Source organism: Lithobates pipiens, unplaced genomic scaffold (genome assembly GCF_037356315.1).
Source record: "Lithobates pipiens isolate NorthernLeopardFrog02 unplaced genomic scaffold, aLitPip1_a1.2 Scaffold_18, whole genome shotgun sequence".
Lineage (NCBI taxonomy): Eukaryota > Metazoa > Chordata > Amphibia > Anura > Ranidae > Lithobates > Lithobates pipiens.
The window spans coordinates 499,260,829-499,280,154 of NW_027507758.1; the positions used below are offsets into that span (position 1 = coordinate 499,260,829).

General features: G+C 44.5%; 1 protein-coding gene across 1 annotated transcript in view; it reads left to right on the top strand.

Annotated features, from left to right (window-relative positions):
- Nucleotides 1–609: 609 nt before the first annotated feature.
- The window catches only part of RAB6B (RAB6B, member RAS oncogene family), a 105,586-nt gene continuing 86,869 nt past the window's right edge, over nucleotides 610–19,326 (top strand). The window contains exon 1 of the mRNA XM_077488657.1: nucleotides 610–961. Coding sequence (XP_077344783.1) covers nucleotides 892–961 — 70 coding nt within the window. The 5' untranslated portion in view covers nucleotides 610–891. The remainder of the gene's footprint in view (nucleotides 962–19,326) is intronic.

Sequence of the window (19,326 nt, forward strand, 5' to 3'; positions counted from 1 at the left end):
TCGGAATATCCGACTGCGTGTACAAGGGCTTAGTAATTGTACTTCAGTTTATTTTATCTCAATTAAGATTTTTGTTTCTGCTTGCCATGAGCTGCTGTATTTACTATGCATTGATCTTTGTCCATTATGGTCAGCAACAGGAACGATCATAGATGGATCCCTGCTGAACTGTCTGAATTTCGATCCGTCTGTGGCCAGGAGTCTACATGTTTTCTGTGTTTTAGTAGGCTTGAGCCATCCAGTAAAATACATACTGATTTTACTTGCTTCTGCCCTAGCCAGCTATAGTTTATATAATGATAGAGACATTAGACTGTAACCTGCACAGTGGCAGGCGTTGATATGAACAGATCCAGGAGCTCTGTAGGGTGCTGCTGCATATGTCACATCTATATAGATGAATATAAAGGAACGATGAGCCCTGCATCATACAAATGAGTCTCCTACAGCTGCATGACAGTGCAGGTGTTTGTACAGGCAATTCTTCTGCTGGTCTGTGTTTCTTGCTCATTCAGTCTCTGAATCAGCTTGTGCACTGACATCAGCATAGCTTGAGCAGCAGTATGTGAGTGGCAGGGGGGAGAAGGAGGACGCAGGCGTATTGTGCATGGGTGGGGAGGGGAGAGATGTGGAGCAGAGCAGCCGAAAGCATCCTTATTCACCTACTGTAGTGCCTGCTCTGCCTCTCCTAGGGAAGAAATTAACCTATTCCTGTCTCACTGCAGACACCACCCAGTTAACCCTGCTCTCCTCCCTCTCCTCCAGCTTGCACTAAGCATCCTTCATCCAGAGCACACACACAGGACCAAGTCCAGAGGAGACCGGCTACACAGAGAGGGAATTTGGCTGCTCTTTTCCCTGGTCTTGTCTCCTGGTCCTTCCCCGAGCATCATGTCTGCAGGGGGAGATTTTGGAAACCCACTGAGGAAATTCAAGCTGGTCTTCCTAGGAGAACAGAGCGGTAAGTGTCAAGACCATCACAAGTATCGTTGATTTATTTTATAGGAAATGTTGTTTTCTTAATGTATTTACTGTATCGGAAATAGTCCGGCGTCTTCCAGCAGTCTTCCGTCATACCTCAATGTCAGCAGGTCCTCTGTCTGCAGGATCCACCATCACCATTCCAGTAACAATGTTCTCCTCCCCATCAGTGGAAAGACCCCATCTTCTCCAAGAGCCCCATCCCCATTTATAAGTAGCCAGGGGGGCTCAGGTGAGGTCTTTTTTTGTTTTTTTATTAACCCCTCCCACACTGACGCAGAAGCGTAACCCCCCGACAGATTATCTTTTCTTGTGTTCTTCAACGTTATGCTTAAATGTAGAATTTTTGAAAACTGCCCTTTTTAATGCAAGATGTGGTTTTTATTCTGGAGACTATATGATTTAATTGCATTATCGTTGGCCATGGGGCAAGGAGAATGAGGAGAAATGGTAAAATCGAGCGCTCATTGATTAATATGTGACCTTAGCAATAAATACTTTGTCTTCTAAGCTGAGGCCTCATGCTTGTCCACCATAAACTCCACCATAAACTGATTTTAGGGATGCTGCAGGAGTTAATGTATCCTGTAAGCTTTATCTACCATATAGAGGAACATATATTTCCTATAACATAGCAGGTTGCAGGCGTCCTATGGAGTAATATAAGGTTTGCTTCAGATGGACACACCCTTAATGACTCTGGGGATATGTGCAAGAGACACACACAGACGGCCTGCCTCTTATCTGTAGGGGAGGACAAGAAATTATGTTAGTCAAGGGTGGTATATGTTTATAGAAGCCGGCAGACTATCGCATACTGTCTGCTCACCCAGCTCAGATCAGAGGCAGTGGTGATACCTTACATATTTACTGATTCACTATGTCATTCCTGAAACCTTTATTAAAAAAAAAAAAAAATTAGGACACAAGAAAAATAAAATAATCTTTGCTTGATCTGGCCGGTACTGAATTTGCATCTTCAAGCTCTAAGCAAAAAAAAAAAGAAGACAATTCTGCAGTGGGGTCATGAGATCATTTCTAGGGTTTTTTACTGGCCTGGCTGCTAAAATTAGGACTTGTTGGCAATGCGATTACTAGGAAAGAGATCAGAGGGCTGGCAATCTTTTTCCTGTATGTTTGATCGCCATATTATGTTTAAGACAATATATACTTACTGCCATTTATTAGATCTGAGTATGGCTACTGCAAGGTGGTAGAAGAATTTAAGAAGGAATGCTGAATGCAGAGAACGTTGTAAGAATGAACATATACTTGAGGATCTCAATGTCTGCCACCATTCACAAATCAATGAGATATTAAAGGTAGGAAGTCGCAGCAGGATTGGCGGTGCCGCCGCTACACCCAACAGAATGCTTATGGGCCTGTGTGGCCACTTCTCCTCATCGGTGGCAGAAACACCACACAATGGTCATACCGGTCAAAAATGGTGGCCATGGATTGCTGGGTGGCCAGGTATGACATCACTGACTGCCAGAAGATTAACATACAGGAATTTTTTATTTTTTTTATAACGTGGAGAAAATATTACACATTAATAGCCCTAACACATCTGTGCACCACAGGAATGTGTTTACGCAGCACGCAATGTTTTATTGCAGGGACGCTGGGGTACCGTTTACTCCTAAGGGGCCTTTCACATAGAGCAGACTCCGTTAACAGATCCGCCGGCTCAGCTTGGAATCTTTCCGCTGATCACTGCTGAGCAGGAGGATGACAGGTCTGTGTCCGCTCCGGTATGCAGAGCGGATATACGGACACAGCTGAGTTTCCTCTATGGGGCAGTTGGATGTAAATGGACCGCCTGTCCATTTACATCCAACTGTCATTCAATCTAAAATCCACCAGACTGCTTTTAGCGGATAGGATGTCAGTGGGTGTAAACCGACACATGTCCTTTTATATGCGCCGCTTTATAGAGGCCACTGGATGGTCTGATCGGGTCCACCTAAAAAACTGACAGGCGGACCCAATCGATCCTGAAAGGGGCCTGACAGCATCTGAATGCACCATAATGACCACAACACATGGCAAATTATCATGCATTTTGATGCACTTCTTAAAGGCTCATTTACATGCGCAGAAACAAAGCTGCGTTTATATGCTGACAGGGTATCGTTTTGTGGCCATCTAAATGCAGCACTATAGTAATCAATAGGCCCATACACACACTTGGGTCTACATGCAAAAATGTGCGCTGCATTTAGCCACATACAAAAAAAAGTAGGACATAGCTGTGTCCATGGCTGCACACATCTGCAGATTGAGGCTGGGTTCATATATATATATATATATATATATATATATATATATATATATATATATATATATATATATATATATATATATATATATATGTCAATTAGATGCGTTTTTAACCGCATCCAATTTGCACAACATGTGAATGTGACAGCCTTTCAAGGGTCCTGTGCATTATTTGGGTCCGGTTCAGGTGCGAATTCAGGGAAAAATCTGTACCTGAATCGTACCTGTACTGGCAAACAGAAACACACCAGACTGCAAACCACAGCCGCATATATGTGAACCCAGCCTTAATGGGCATGAATGTGTACATATGTAGTCATTCATTGGAATGAAAGAAGAGTTGTATGCGGCTAAGCGCGCCTAAACATGAGCGCTTTTTCTACCAGCAGGAACCTGCACATTATGCCCATGTGACAAAGCCCTTAGGGAAATGTCTATGCTTTGGGCAACCTATTTCAAATCGTATAGGCTAGACTTAGGCTACTTTCACACTGAGGTGCTTTGCAGGCGTTATAGCTCTAAAAATAGCGCTCGCAAAGCACCCTGAAAGAGCCGCTCAATTCACTTGCTGCCTATTGGTTGTATGGTCAATTTTTTAACTTTTACCTACAGGAAAGCCTATAATAAGGCTTACCTGTAGGTAAAAAAAATATCTCCTAAACCGTACAGGTATTCCCCTCGGTATGCGCCGCTGACTGCAGCTGCGCATGCGCACAAGGGGGTTCTCGCCGTGAAAATCTGGCAGCGCTCGTCCGGCCGGACTGAAATCTCCCGCGCGCATGCGCGGGAGTGACGATATTGTGGCTCCGGCCACTCACAGCGCCGGAGCCGCGATACCCGGAAGAGACGCTGAGGGAGCATGTCAGCTCCCTCGGCGTGGATCGGGCCAGATGTCGGGGCCTCGTTCTAAGGTAAGTATTTCATAATGAGCTAGTATGCGGTGCATACTAGCTCATTATGCCTTTTGCTTTGCAGGTTTAAAAAAAAAAAAAAAAATTTGCGGGTTTACTACCGCTTTAATTTCAACGGGCAAGGGCGCCCTAGGAATGGTGTATACGCCGCTCCTACAGCGCCTCAAAGATGCAGCTAGCAGTTCATTTTTTACCGTCCTTCCAGCGCACCACTCCAATGTGAAATCCCTCAGGCTTTCACATTGGAGTGGTGCGCTGGAAGGACGGTAAAAAATGTCCTGCTAGCTGCATCTTTGAGGCGCTGTAGGAGCGGCGTATACACCATTCCTAGGGCGCCCTTGCCCGTTGAAATTAATAGGCAGCACTGCCGGCTGCCGTGGAGCTTTGCGGGCAGTTTTAACCCTTTTTTCGTCCGCTAGCAGGGGTTAAAAGCGCCCCACTATGGGGCTGAATAGTGCTGCAAAAATAAAGGTTAAAGCGCCTCTAAAAGTAGCGGCGCTTCACCGCCGCCGACGCCTCAGTGTGAAAGCAGCCTTAAGCTGTTCAAGCACCAGTAGAATGTGTTCAAACGTTCATGCAAGAATTCTCAAAATCATCCGCAAGAGCGTGCCATCTTACCATTGTTGAGTCAACTAATTTAATTAAAACGCCTGCCAAATTTTGTCCACAGCAGCTACTTGAGTCCCAGATGTATTAAATTAAAGTTTCATTACAATATGTACGTTATGTTGGAATTTCGTTCGCTTGAGAAAAAAAATTTCATCCTGCACCTTCAAATTTCAAAAATGTAAAAAATTATCAATTGATTTGACCCACCAACCAAATCGAACAAATGATTCTGAAAATGAGACGAAATTTTGGAAAAAAATGTTACTGGCACATGGCTGAGATTTTAGTGTGTGCTGCCCTCCATTAAACTGGTCACCTTGAGAGGAGATGGTGCGTTGTGCAGTTTTATAGACCAAAGATATTCCCAGCTTGGAATGTCACAAAGCACGCTGGGTCAAAGGTGACAGCTGAAGGCTAATATTTAGAGACTTTGTGACCTGAACAGAAAAGTCATTAATAACTGAAAGCCTTTATGAGCAGCTGCCGAGGAATGAGACATGAGCAATCTTAGATATTACATGGAGGGATGTAATAGCAGTGAATGGAGGGGAGGATGAGCTGCTCTTGGTGAGCACAGGAAGGATAAAAGATTGACTCCATAAGGCAAAGTGCATTGTGTAATGAGCAGATACCCATGATGGCCAATGAAATTCAAATGCTTGGTAAAGAGCATTTCACTAATACTGGGAGTAGGGATGGCAATAACCTGTCCTCTACTCTATACACAGAATTTACCCAAATTTTACATATTTGATGAATGATTCTAAAATGAAAAAAAAAAAAAAGACACAACTAATTAATATGATTCAGAGGTTAATGATAAGAAATGGAAATAACTTGCTTAGTAATTATATTACTATAAGGCAGTCTCTTGGATGCCAAAGGTTGCAGATCACAAATGCTTTGACTAACCTTTTATAACTACCATCAAGCTGTGCATGCTTAATCCCAGAGTGTACCAATTTCCTTCCGGGGTAATCAATACTTAATGAGGGCTTGGGTTTAATTCATATGGTTAATGGCTTCCAAATGATTCTTACTGATTTATGCTCATGCTTTGTTCTTCACGTTATCTATTCCTTAAAGTGTCATACCTGAAATTCCCGTATAAGTTTAACCACTTTGGCCCCCGAAAGGATTTACCCCCTTCCTGACCAAGCCCTTTTTTTGCAATACGGAACTGTGTTGCTTTAACTGACAATTGCACGTTCGTGGTGCGCTGTACCCAAGCACAATTGACGTCCTTTTTTTCCCCACAAATAGAGATCACCTCTGCAGTTTTTATTTTTTACGCTATAAACAAAAAAAGAGCGTCAATTTTGAAAAAGAAAAAGCAATATTTTTTACTTTTTGCTATAATAAATATCCCCCCCCCCCCCCCCCCCAAAAAAAAAAAAAAAAAAAAAAAAAATATATATATATATATATATAATGTATATACCATATATATATGTATATACCATATATATATGTATATACCATATATATATATATATATATATATATATATATATATATATATATATATATATATATATATATATATATATATATATGTGTGTGTGTATATACCATATATATATATGTATATACCATATATATATATGTATATATATAAAAATTTCTTCCAGTTTAGGCCAATATGTATAAAAATCGCAATAAGTGTATATTGATTTGTTTGCGCAAAAGTTATCGCGTCTACAAAATAGGGGATAGATTTATGGCATTTTTATTAATCCTTTTTTTTAATAATGACGGCGATCTGCAATTTTTATCCTGACTGCGACATTGTGGTAGACAGATCGGACAGTTTTGACACTATTTTGGGACCATTGGCATTTATACAGTGATCAGTGCTATAAAAATGCACTGATTACTGTGTAAATGTCACTGGCAAGGAAGGGGTTAAACACTAGGGGGCGATCAAGGGGTTAACTGTGTTCCCTCAGCGTGTTATAACTGTAGGGGGATGGGCTCACTAGAACATGACAGATATTACTGCTCCTGATCACTGGGAGCAGTAGATCCCTGTCATGTTGCTAGGCAGAACAGGGAAATGCCTTGTTTACATAGGCATCTCCATGTTCTGCCACTCCGTGCTACGATCGCAGGCCACCGGCTGACATCGAGTCCGCGTGACCCGCGGGCACGCTCCCGTGGAGTGGATGACGCAGCGACATATGGGTACATTGTTTTGTGCACCCGTGCCACTTTGCCAACGTATATCGGCGTGAGCTGGTTGGCAAGTGATCAGAATAATAAAAATAATATCATTTGTATGGCCTTAAAAAAAAACGTTGTTTTAATTTAAGTGTACCTTTCACCCTCCTGCTAAATGATAAAGGAGAGTTGTCAGTACAACAGTATAGGAGGATTGTCATTTATTAGAGGAGATGCCCTTTTTCTTAAAGTGATCCTAAACTTTGGTTTAAAAAAATGATATTCAAGAATGTATTCCTAAAGAATATGTCACCCCAACAGTTCATATCCCTGATATGTGCTTGTTGTACCATGTACTTGTGTTCCAATCATATTGCTTCCTTTGTGTGAAATTCCTGGTGATCCTGCTTTCCTATTGTAAACTGACCAAGCTAGGCATTTTAGCGTGATCAGTTTCTGGCTGTACTGGGAGCACAGCCTGACACCCACCTACCCCTGCACAGTCATTCACAGAGAAGATTGGTGCTCTGCTGTTTCTCCTCCCCCACCTCTCTAAGCCCTTAATGTAGTTGAGAACAGAGGTTATGTGATCACTTACAAAAAAGAAAAACTTCATTATAATTTGTGTTTTTATTACACGACTTCTTTGCCTTTCATTTCTATTGTAAACTGAATGAGTTGTTTTACAGGGTAAGGATTCACATTCCTGTATTTTGCTCCTATGTTCTGACTTCCTGTGAGAGACTGGCTATGTTGGTTCTCCATAGTCCCACTGTATGTAGGAATGTAGTCACCCTCTTTTACTTGTCTCTGATTTCTACATCTGATCATCCCCCACAGTAATTACCTTTTTGTTCCACTTGACCCTCCCTCCTAGATTGTAAGCTCTAAGGAGCAGGGCCCTCTGATCCTTCCTGTATTGATTTGTATTGTAACTCTACCTTCTGCCCTCTTGTTGTAAAGCGCTGTGCAAACTGTTGGCGCTATATAAATCCTGTATTATAATAATATAGACTATGAGATGTGTAGTGTGCACTGCTCATTACAAACAAATGGAAGTGAGGGGGAAATAGAGAGGTTTGGGAGGTCATGGATGATGTTACAAGGAGGAAGAGTAACAAATGACTTCATGAAAACTAGATTACAGGGCCATTAAGTAGTGGATGGATATTTTGTGAAGAGTAAGCATATCAATTAGTTTCACTTTAAATTAAAACCATACTGTATCATTTCCCCATTTTTTTCCCCCCATCTGGAAATCATCATCAGATCATAAAACATCAGCTGTGGACTTTGCGCAGACCTTTGATCCTATATACTAAAGCCCGTTTCACACTGATACGTTATTCCTGCGTTTTTACCTTGCAAGAAAAAGGCAAAAAAAAATGTTTTCCTTTAAACCCTATGGGACTGTTCACACCACTGCGCTGTGGGTGCAGTGCGTTTTGAAATGTCCTGCATGCTGCATCTTTGGTGCGGTTTTCAAAACTGCACCAAAAACGCAGCTTCCCATTGAGATAAATGGAACTCACGTTAAAATCACTGTAAAATCGCAGTAAAGTCGCATGCAACCCAAAAATCCCAATCTGAAACACAGCATATGCGCTTTTACCATGATTTTGCTACAGAACATTGTGAAAGGGCCCTAAGGGGGAAAGCTGATTTTCTATCAAGCAGCCATTTTGTAAGCAAAAATGAAATGCATGAAAATCTGACATACATTGTCAGCAATGATACATTGGGGATCTTTGGGGTACAGTGCAGGAAGGGATGCATTTGGTGCAGGGAGTCAAATGGCTCATGTGAGCAGCACCAGCCCTTTGCTTACAATGTTGTAATGCTGGTGAAATATATTGGCAGGTAGCCTTGATGGTTCAGCAGCTTCGTCTTCTTTCAAGATAACCCTGGCCATGGCAGTTTATTTTCTTGAGTGATAATAGTGTAATGACATTCAAAGGCTCTGTGACACCACTAGAACAGCCAAAGGGTACTTTAACCGCTTCAGCCCCGGAAGATTTTACCCTCTTCATGACCAGAGCACTTTTTTGCGATTCGGCACTGCGTCGATTCAACTGACAATTGTGTGGTCGTGCGACGTTACACCCAAACAAAATGGATGTCCTTTTTTTCCCACAAATAGAGCTTTCTTTTGGTGGTATTCGATCACCTCTGCGTTTTTTATTTTTTGGGCTATAAACCAAAAAAAAGTGTATATTTTGGAAAAAAAACGCATTATTTTTTACTTTTTGCTATAATAAATATCCCCCAAAAATATATATAAAAAAACTATTTTTTTCCTCAGTTTAGGCCGATGTGTATGCTTCTACGTATTTTTGGTTAAAAAAAATCGCAAAAAGCGTATATTGATTGGTTTGCGCAAAAGTTGTAGTGTCTACAAAATAGGGGATGATTTTATGGCATTTTTATTATTCATTTATTTTTTACTAGTAATGGCAGTGATCTGCGATTTTTATCGGGATTGCGACATTGCGGCGGACACATTGGACAATTTTGACACATTTTTGGACCACTGTCATTTATACAGCGATCGGTGCTATAAAAATGCATTGATTACTGTAAAAATGTCACTGGCAGGGAAGGGGTTAACACTAGGAGGCGATCAGGGGGTTAATTGTGTTCCCTGGGAGGTGATTCTAACTGAAGGGGGGAGGGGACTGAGTAGGGGAGATGACAGATCGCTATTCATACGCTGTGGGGAGAAGAGACAGATCATCTGTTCATACAGAGAACCGGAAGTTTACACACACAGCTCCTGGTTCTCCGTGTGACAGCTGCGATCGCCTAGTTGCCAAATGGGCGAAGCGTCGTGACATAACTTCACTACACCACAGCCGTGCCATTCTGCTGCAGTATAACTGTGGCAGCTAGTCGGCAAGTGGTTAAAACAGAAATGAAATGCCGTGAACGATAGCTGTCACAGTTGCTTGTGCTCTTAACCGAATTATAAAGACATGAAATGGTTGGTGTCCTAACTGATCACGTGCATCACAATGGCAGCTGGAGATCAGAGACTAAAATGGAAGCTTCCTTAACCACTTCCCGACCGGTCTATAGCAAAATGACGGCCGGGCGGTGGTTCAGTAATCCTGTCTGGACATCATATGATGTCTTTAAGGATAACTGTCGGTGCGTGCCTGCGGGGGGGGGGGGGGGGGGTGCACCATGGTGATCAGTGGTGCGGCGTGTCAGCCTCTGATGGAGGCTCTTTACCATGTGATCAGCTGTGTCCAATCACGGCTGATCACAGTGTAAACAGAAAAGGACACGTATCGGCTTTTCCTCACTCGCGTCTGACAGAAGCAAGTAGAGGAGACCCGATTGGCAGGTCTCCTAACAGGGGTATCTGACTGATTATCAACACAGCCCCCCCACGGATGCCCACACTGGACCACCAGGGATGCCACCAGGACCAGCACGGATGGACACCATGGATGGATGACTAGGTATGCCACCCATGGCCACCAGGGATGACAGTCAGTGCGAAAAATATGCCAATCAGTGCCCACAAAGGATGCTAGTCAGTGCCGATTACCAATGCCTGCCAGATGTCTCCCTATCAGTGATGTCCATCAGTGCCATCTATCAGTGTCCATCAGTGCCACCCATCAGTTCTCATCCGTGCCCATCAGTGCCCACCTGTCAGTGCCCATCCGTGCCACCTATCAGTTCCACCAATAAGTACCCATCAGTGCAGCCTTTCAGTGCCCATCAGTGCCGTCTACCAGTGTCCATCAGTGCCGCCTATCAATGCCCATCAGTGCTGCATAGCAGTGCCACCTATCAGTGCTGCCTATCCATTCCCCACATTAGTGACCATCAGTGCCACCTCATCAGTGCCCGTCAGTGCAGCCTCATTAGTGCTTGTCAGTGAAGGAGAAAACATAATAATTTTCAAAATTTTATAACAGAAACGAAGAAAAAAACGTTTTTTTCTTCAAAATTTTCGGTCTGTGCAAAAAATAAAAACCCCAGCAGTGATCAAAAATTGTCTGGGTACAGTGTAGCATGATTGTGCAATTGTTATTCAAAATGTGACAACGTTGAAAGCTAAAAATTGGCTTGGGAGGAAGGGGGTGTAAGTGCCTGGTATTGAAGTGGTTAAAAGTTTGGAGGGTTTTGTTCCGCTTTAAGTGTAAATGTGCCTGTGTACTGCGCCAACCCCCCCTCCCCCCCGAAAGGCCCCCCCAATTTCGCTGTGCTATTCGGCTGCTAGCAGGACATTTTGTACCATCCTGCCTGCACACTGCTCCAGTGTGAAAGTCCTCCGAGCTTTCACACTGGAGACACAGCAGCGGCTCTTTCAGGGCGCTTTGCAGGTGCTATTTGTAGCGCCTGCAAAGCGCCCCAGTGTGAAAGGGGTCTAAGACTTCTATTCACCTGTCTTTTATATAGTGAGATACGGTCCATAACGTTGCCGAACTTTTTGTCAAAGAATTCTGAGTCACGTCTGTGCATGGGCAGTAACTCTACATTCAATCCTATGGAGAATTTGTACTTTGCTGAAGTAAAACACTCTATGGAACCTAATGGAGAGGTGCAAGTAATAGGGTGTTAGGCACATAGTTCTTACTGTTTACCAGTAAGATGCTTTTTACCACTAGATGCCCCCACCTTTCCTCAGTACTTAATTTGAATAGTTTCACAGATAAAGTCCTATCTAGGTGGAGGGACTTAAGGGGGTTCTAACCCCTTGTGTTTTTCCCCTTAATGCATCCTATGGATTAAGGTGAAAAAACTTCTGAGACTGACCGGCCCCCCAGCCCCCCCATTTTACTCACCTGAGCCCGTTCCTTCCCTTGGCGGAGATGCACTGTTCCTCTCTGCCCAGGGTTCTCGGCTCTTGATTGGATAGATTGATAGCAGTGCAGCCATTGGCTCCCGCTGCTGTCAATCAAATCCAATGAAGCGGGCACTGGGGGCGGGGCCTGAGTCCGGCATTCTGTGTCTATAGACGCAAATGCTGGACTCGGGAGAGCGCCTGCAAGGTAACCCCCATGGAGAGTGATTCTCCCAGGGGGTTTATCAATGCCACGGAGGTGCCGCAAGAGCCGCCGGGGGACCCCAGAAATCGAGGAATCGGGGCCACACTGTGCAAAACAAACTGCACAGTGGAGGTAAGTATGATATGTTTGTTATTTTATTTTTTTTAAATGCGGGCTTACAGACCCTTTAAAGAGGAACTACAGTCTGCTCACATAATTTGCAATAAAAACATCTTTGCCATTCTAAAGCTTCTCTCCAACCACTTTGCATATTATTTTATATCTACTGTGATTCTGTACTTGCCAAATATGCTGTAGAAATCTCCTTCCATTGATTCTGGCTTCAGCCATATTAACTGTGGGCAGCTGAAGCTACTGCCTGTTCATTTCCTGGATTTACACAAACACACAGAGATGTTTCGTCAGATTAGGCGACCCATCAGATTTTGTAATGGAAGTGACTTTCCGGCACAGCCATCTTGGTACACTCGGCCGCAATAAGGATACAGTGAGAAGGCGGCAAGCAGACATAATTGTATACCCACCGAAGTCTGGCATTTCAGTTATTTTTAGCACTAAACTGAGTTTATATAGTGAAATACAGTATTTAGAAATCCGTCTGACCATTTTGATGTTGAATTGTAAAAGCTGCGGTAAGCCTACTAATCTCTCAGGTTTGCTAATCTGACAGAACACCGCTGCTTTTACAATTTAATATCAAAACAGTCAGGCGGATTGCTAAATACTGTATTTCACTATATAAGCTCACTCAGTTTACTGGTAAAACTAAGTGTGAAATACAAGACTCCTGTGGGTGTACAAAAATGTCCGCTTTCTGCCTTCTCACTGTTTCCTAACTGCGGCTGGCTGCGGGATGTACCAAAATCCGTTACAAAATCTGACGGGTCGCCTAATCTGATGAAACAGAGGCACAGGCCCTGCCGTGTAATTTTGCTGGAACCACAGTGTGAGAAATTTTAGGTAGGGACACACACCTGTTTATGAGAGTAGGGATAGTGTAGGGATGCTCCTGAACATCTGAGGAGTTGGTCTGGCATCTGAGACAGGACACTTACAGCATTTCCAGTCTTCTGGTCTGATTAATTTCCGCACACCACTCTACTAGGACAACATCCATTTGGTAAGGTCACCTCCAAGAAACCATTTTGCTGGCCAAAGACCAGAGCACTTTTTGCGATTCAGCACTGCGTCGTTTTAACTGACAATTGCGCGGTCATGCGACGTGGCTCCCAAACAAAATTGATGTCCTTTTTTCCCCACAAATAGAGCTTTCTTTTGGTTGTATTTGATCACCCCAGCGGGTTTTATTTTTTGCGCTATTAACAAACAAAGAGCGCCAATTTATTATTTTTTACTTTTTGCTATAATAAATATCCTCAAAAAATATATAAAACATTTTTTTTCTCAGTTTAGGCCGATACGTATTCTTCTACATATTTTTGGTAAAACAAAATCGCAATAAGCGTTTATTGATAGCGTCTACAAAATAGGGGATAGATTTATGGCATTTTTATTAGTAATCATCACTTTTTATCGTGACTGCGACATTATGGCGGACGCATCGGACAATTTTGACACATTTTTGGGACCATTGGCATTAATACAGCGATCAATGCTATAAAATTGCATTGATTACTGTAAAAATGTCACTGGCGGTGAAGGGGTTAAACACTAGGGGGCGCAGGAGGGGTTAAGTGTGTCCTGGGGAGTGATTCTAACTGTCTGGGGGATGGGCTAGCAGTGACACGACATTGATTGCTGCTCCTGATGACACCTCCCGGTTCTTCAGCTCCATAACATGATTGCGGGCACCAGGCGGAGCTCGCTGCAAATTCACTTTAGTTTACTTTGCTTAGCCGTGCCATTTTGCCAACGAATATCTACAGGAGACGGTTGGCATGTGATTAATCAGCCACAGAACCTGTGTAATTAATATGTGTTTGGGTTTAAAGGGATGAGGTGGCAACCATAGGCCCAGGTAACTATAACCGGGGGCAACACAAAAGATCTTTGTACCTTAAAGCGGGAGTCCGCCGGGACTCCGTGTTTTTTTTTTTTTAAAAGCCAGCAGCTACAAATACTGCAGCTGCTGACTTTTAAAATAGTGACACTTACCTGTCCAGCGCGCCCGCGATGTCGGCACCCGAAGCCGATCTCTAGATCGTCTCTCGGGTCCTGCCGCCGCCATCTTGGGTATGGGAATCAGGAAATGGAGCCTTTCGGCTTCATTTCCCGGTTCCCTACTGCGCATGTGCGAGTTGCGCTGCGCAATAAGGACGGTCCCCGCTGCCTCTGGGATCTGTGTGTTTCCCATCAGGCAGCGGGGCACCTGCGGAAAGGGGCGGGCACTTGCGGAAAGGGGCGTAATCTAAGCCCCTTTCCGCAGAGAGCTATCCCGGAAGTGGGTGCAGATACCTGTACTGTACAGGTATCTGCACCCCCCTCCCCCCTGAAAGGTGCCAATTGTGGCGCCGGAGGGGGGGAGGGTTCCGATGAGCGGAAGGTCCACTTTGGGGTGGACCTCTGCTTTAATGCATAGAAAGCATTAGGTAAAAAGAAACTTCTACCTTTGGAGCCACTTTAAAGGAGCCCTTTGTTTGTTTGTTCCTCATGGTTAGCCCCAGTAGATAGAACAAACTGTGAAACTTTGATCAGAGCTAATGCCCTTGTTATAGGTGTAGTCCATTTACATACCTCATGAAGCCTTACTGGAAAACTCCTAAGGATGTTAAGAGACACTTAGCTTTTACTGCTCACCTCCACCATCACAGGAGCGAGCTCTCCTAAGCTGAGCTCTGAGCTACTGCATCAGGGGAGAAAGAGTGCATGTGATTGTAAAGGTAAACTGCGACATCTAGGAGCTTCTTAGCAACATCCTTAGCTCAGAGTTCCACCCAAAAATGGAACTTCGGCCTTAAGGGAGGTGACCCCCTGAAATGCCACATTTGGCATGTAATTTTTTTTTTGGGGGGAGAGCCGGTACCCTCTTTTTAGAGTTCCAGCTCCCACTTCCTCCCGGGGCACCACGGCACCGGAAGGGTGATGACCTCTCCCCCCTCCCTCTTGGCAATCATCTGGGACACGTCACAGGTCCCAGATGATTGCCCGGCCAGTCACGGTGTGCCACGAGGTTTGCGCAGTGTGTGCACGGCTGTGAAGCCATAGCCTGGCGCCCACAATGACTATGCCGGTGCGGCAGAGAGGAGGGGGAGACAAGCGGGGCTTCGTTTCCCCCCGCATTGCTGGACCCTGGGACAGGTAAGTGTCCGATTAATAAAAGTCAGCAGCTGCAGTATTTGTAGCTGCTGACTTAAATTTTTTTTTTTTAAGCGGAAGTCCGCTTTAAGGTGAAATAGGCCTTTAAGCTGCAAATTCAGCTGGGGGGGGGGGGGTACATATGCTTGCAGCCACAATGCTTTTGCAGTGCTTATGATTGCAGCGTGTTGATGCAGGGTTTAAGGGGTTAAAACAGGTGGTGAGGAGGTAATATAACACCTCACCGCCTGTCAAATGCCATCTTTAGAGCGATCACATGTGGATTGCTTTTCAGTAGGTAACACAAGTGTAAAAGAGGCCTAAGTGACCATTGCCTCAGAACTTCAGTTCAGTGCAGTAATCAGAGCATGGCTGCTACCTTCTGGGGCTTCTCAAATAGGGGACCTTATCTCCTTAGGCTGGGTTCACACCGCTGCGGCAGCGAGAACCGGATGTGATTCGCACCGCACTGCAGTGCAAATCACATCCGATCTCTGTGCGATGCGAGTTCAGCCATACAGATAGTATGGCTGAATTTGCATCGCACCCGCCGCAAACTCGCATGGGACCCTTTTTTTGGTCCGCAGCAGAATCGGATCGCATGGGTGTTCACACCATGCGATCCGATTCCTGTCCGAGTTTGCAGATCGCACTGCGATATGCGAACTGATCTGGGGGTGTCATTAACATTTCACTGACACTCCCAGCAGTCCGCATAGGGCAGATCGCACTGCGATATGCGAACTGATCTGGGGGTGTCATTAACATTTCACTGACACTCCCAGCAGTCCGCATAACTGCCCTATGCGGACTGCTGGGAGTGTCAGTGAAATGTTAATGACACCCCCAGATCAGTTCGCATATCGCAGTGCGATCTGCAATCTCGGACAGGAATCGGCTCGCATGGTGTGAACACCCATGCGATCCGATTCTGCTGCGGACCAAAAAAAGGGTCCCGTGCGAGTTTGCGGCGGGTGCGATGCGAATTCAGCCATACTATCTGTATGGCTGAACTCGCATCGCACAGAGATCGGATGTGATTTGCACTGCAGTGCGGTGCGAATCACATCCGGTTCTCGCTGCCGCAGTGGTGTGAACCCAGCCTAAAAGTACCCCACCATGCATTTCCCTAGGGAGGTGTATTGTCTCAGGGGGTGAAGGTTGTTTTTCGGACGTTCTCTGCATTGGGATGCTTGGTGCAATCGTTCTTCTTGTGTGCTGTATAATGGAATAGCTCGATCTTCCATTCTTGGCCAGTCCACTTTATTAATTCTACATTAGCGGATTCATTTCACAGGAAAAGTTCTCCTCAGCTGTCAACACTGCATCCTAATAAAGTCAAACAGCGCTCAGCTCTCTGACAATGCGGGTGTTCCCGGAGACCGTGTTGGTGTTTGGCAATCAGAGGTGTCAATCACCCGGCCAGACACAAGGAAGGGTTTTGTGTATGCTCCGGCGGCTGCACAGCCATCACCTTTCTTTGGGATGAAGGCGGTTCAGGGAAGGACACGGCGTCTTTGAGAAGAATCCTAATGACCTGCTTCAGTCTGGGATTAATTGCTAGTAGGTACTTCAGCTCTCCAGGGAGGATGAGTCTCCCACAGCTGAAGCCAAAGGCGTGCATGCTGGGAAGTGCACTTTGCTGCATCACAGAACAATGACTAAGTGCAATGTGCAGTAAGCCATGACAGCCAATCAAATCTCATCCTTCACTGGTTTGAACAGCAGCTTATTAGGCCGGCATGGGCTCGGCATAGTGCTCATGTCCTGTCTTCTACATATGTTATATTAGCTCATCATGCTAATGCAATAAAGCCTCGTGCACACGGGTCTTTTGACCCGTGGGTGTCAAATCCTGGAGTTTTGGGTGCCCAGAAGGCGCAGCATCCAGCCCCACTGCCAGAAGATGGTAAAATCTATTGACAGGCTGAAAGACTCGGCTGGAGGACGTGTCAAATATTATTCATGTTTAGAGTCATATGTGTGCTGGGAATGTAGAATTCCTGCGTTCCAAAGCGCATATGTGAGTACAGCTTGGTACTGCCTCCAACTGTCGAGTATTTCAGCCTGTCATCGATTCTGTCTGGCTGCATGCTGCACCTTCACATCATGGGCACCCAAAACACCAGGGTTATGGGCCAAATGGCCAGTGAGCATGAGGCCTAAAAGATAAAGGTGTCTTTCCGTGATAATAATCCAAGTTTCCCTCTCCAATAGTATTTATGCGATTATAGGGGCCCCATGAAAATCTTGGGCCCTGGATATTTGTTATAATCCACGTCGCACGACCGTGCAATTGTCAGTTAAAATGACACAATGCCGAATCGCAAAAAACGCTGTGGTCTTTGGCCAGCCAAATGGTTAAATCTTAAGTGGTTAAATCTTCTGCCCTTGTTGTTTTAACTTTGGATAGTTCAACATTTTTTTCTACCAGTAAATACCTTATACAGCCCTCTCCCTGTTGTCTGATCATTAGCCTAGGAGTATTAAATGATGCACAGCTCTCTCTCTCACTCGGGTCAGAGTTTGCCAGGAAGGGGGAGGGGGGTGTGTGAATCATAAGAGGGCCAATGAGAGCTGCAGAGCTGGAGGTGTGTCTGTGTAAATCCAGGAAGTGAACTGTCAGCAGCTTCAGCTGCTCACAGATAAAATAGATGCAGCCAGACTCGGTGGAGGAAGATCTCTGCAGCATATTTGGCAAGTACAGTATCACAGTATATATCAAAAAAATATGCAAAGTGGTTGGAGGGAAGCTTCAGAATGGCAAAGATGTTTTTATTACAAATTATGGGAGCAGACCGTTTCTTTTTAAGTTTCTTTTTTTTCACAATACTGTGAAATTACACAATACCAGTGGTCGCTAACCTTTTGGACCTCATGGACCACTTAACTCACAATTTTGAATTCCATGGACCTCTAACATGAATTTTACATGCCTTATACACACAATGCTCTGGCTCTCTGCCCCCTCTGCCCCCAACAACCTCCCCCCACCCTGAACTCTGTATACTGCTCCCTTATACACACAATGTTCCAGCTTTCTGCCTACCTCCCCCCTCTCCCTCCCCTGCACTCTGCATCACACTGCTACCCTACACAGACTCATCATTGCATCTCACCTCTTTATCCAGCCATGTGCTCGAGCTTTGTGTTCCCTCCCAGAGTCTGTGATCAGCGTTGCCTTGGAAGTCCCCTCCTCCTTCACCTCCCACGCTCTGCACTACTCCCTGCGCCTCCCTCTGAGCTCACAGGAGCCGGAACCACAGAGGTGTTGGGTATCAATGCGCCATGACAGTAGTGACTGTCAGTGCGCATTGAGAGCAACATTAGAAACAACATTGGGCGGTATACATCTTCCACAATGTTTATTTGCTGCAGAACCCCCTGGGGATCACCAACATTTTCTCGTGGACCATCAGTAGTCCACGGATCACTGGTTAGTGACTGCTGCACTACACAATCTGATTGCACAATGTTATTTAGATCTGCCATCAACTATAAAGGACCTACCTGATTTGATACTAATTGAATGGATTGTTTAGGTTTGGTAACTCTGATGCTCCTTCGTGCATTAAAATATGACCATTTACACGTTTAGCTTTTTGCCAGCAGATGGCAGAAAAATCCAATATAAAAAATGCTCAATCAACTGCCTATTTACGCTTGCATGTATGTATGCACATTCATGTGTGTTTATGCGCATAAGTTGTATGCATGTCATTTCATTCAAATAGCCAGGACATTAATTTGTTCTAGTCATTAGCCTGCAATTAATTACGCACATATGGCGGCTTGGGATAATTTTATTTTTGCTCCTAATCGCTGTTCTAAATACGATTATAAACGCCACAGTGTGCATGGACACATTGGCTAATAATGAGCAAAAGAAAAACGCATCTAAAAGCGTCATTTTTTTTCTGCCCATGCGCATGTAGCCTTAAGAAATTGTACAATCAGATTGTATAGTGCATGGCCATCTTAACATAAATTGTTAAATCAGGGTCCAATACCCTGATTGACCTAAAGGCCTATTCATATCTATCCGTTTTGAGGAAGCAAATATTATGTATGTGTTTTTATTTGTTACATTTGATTTGGTATGT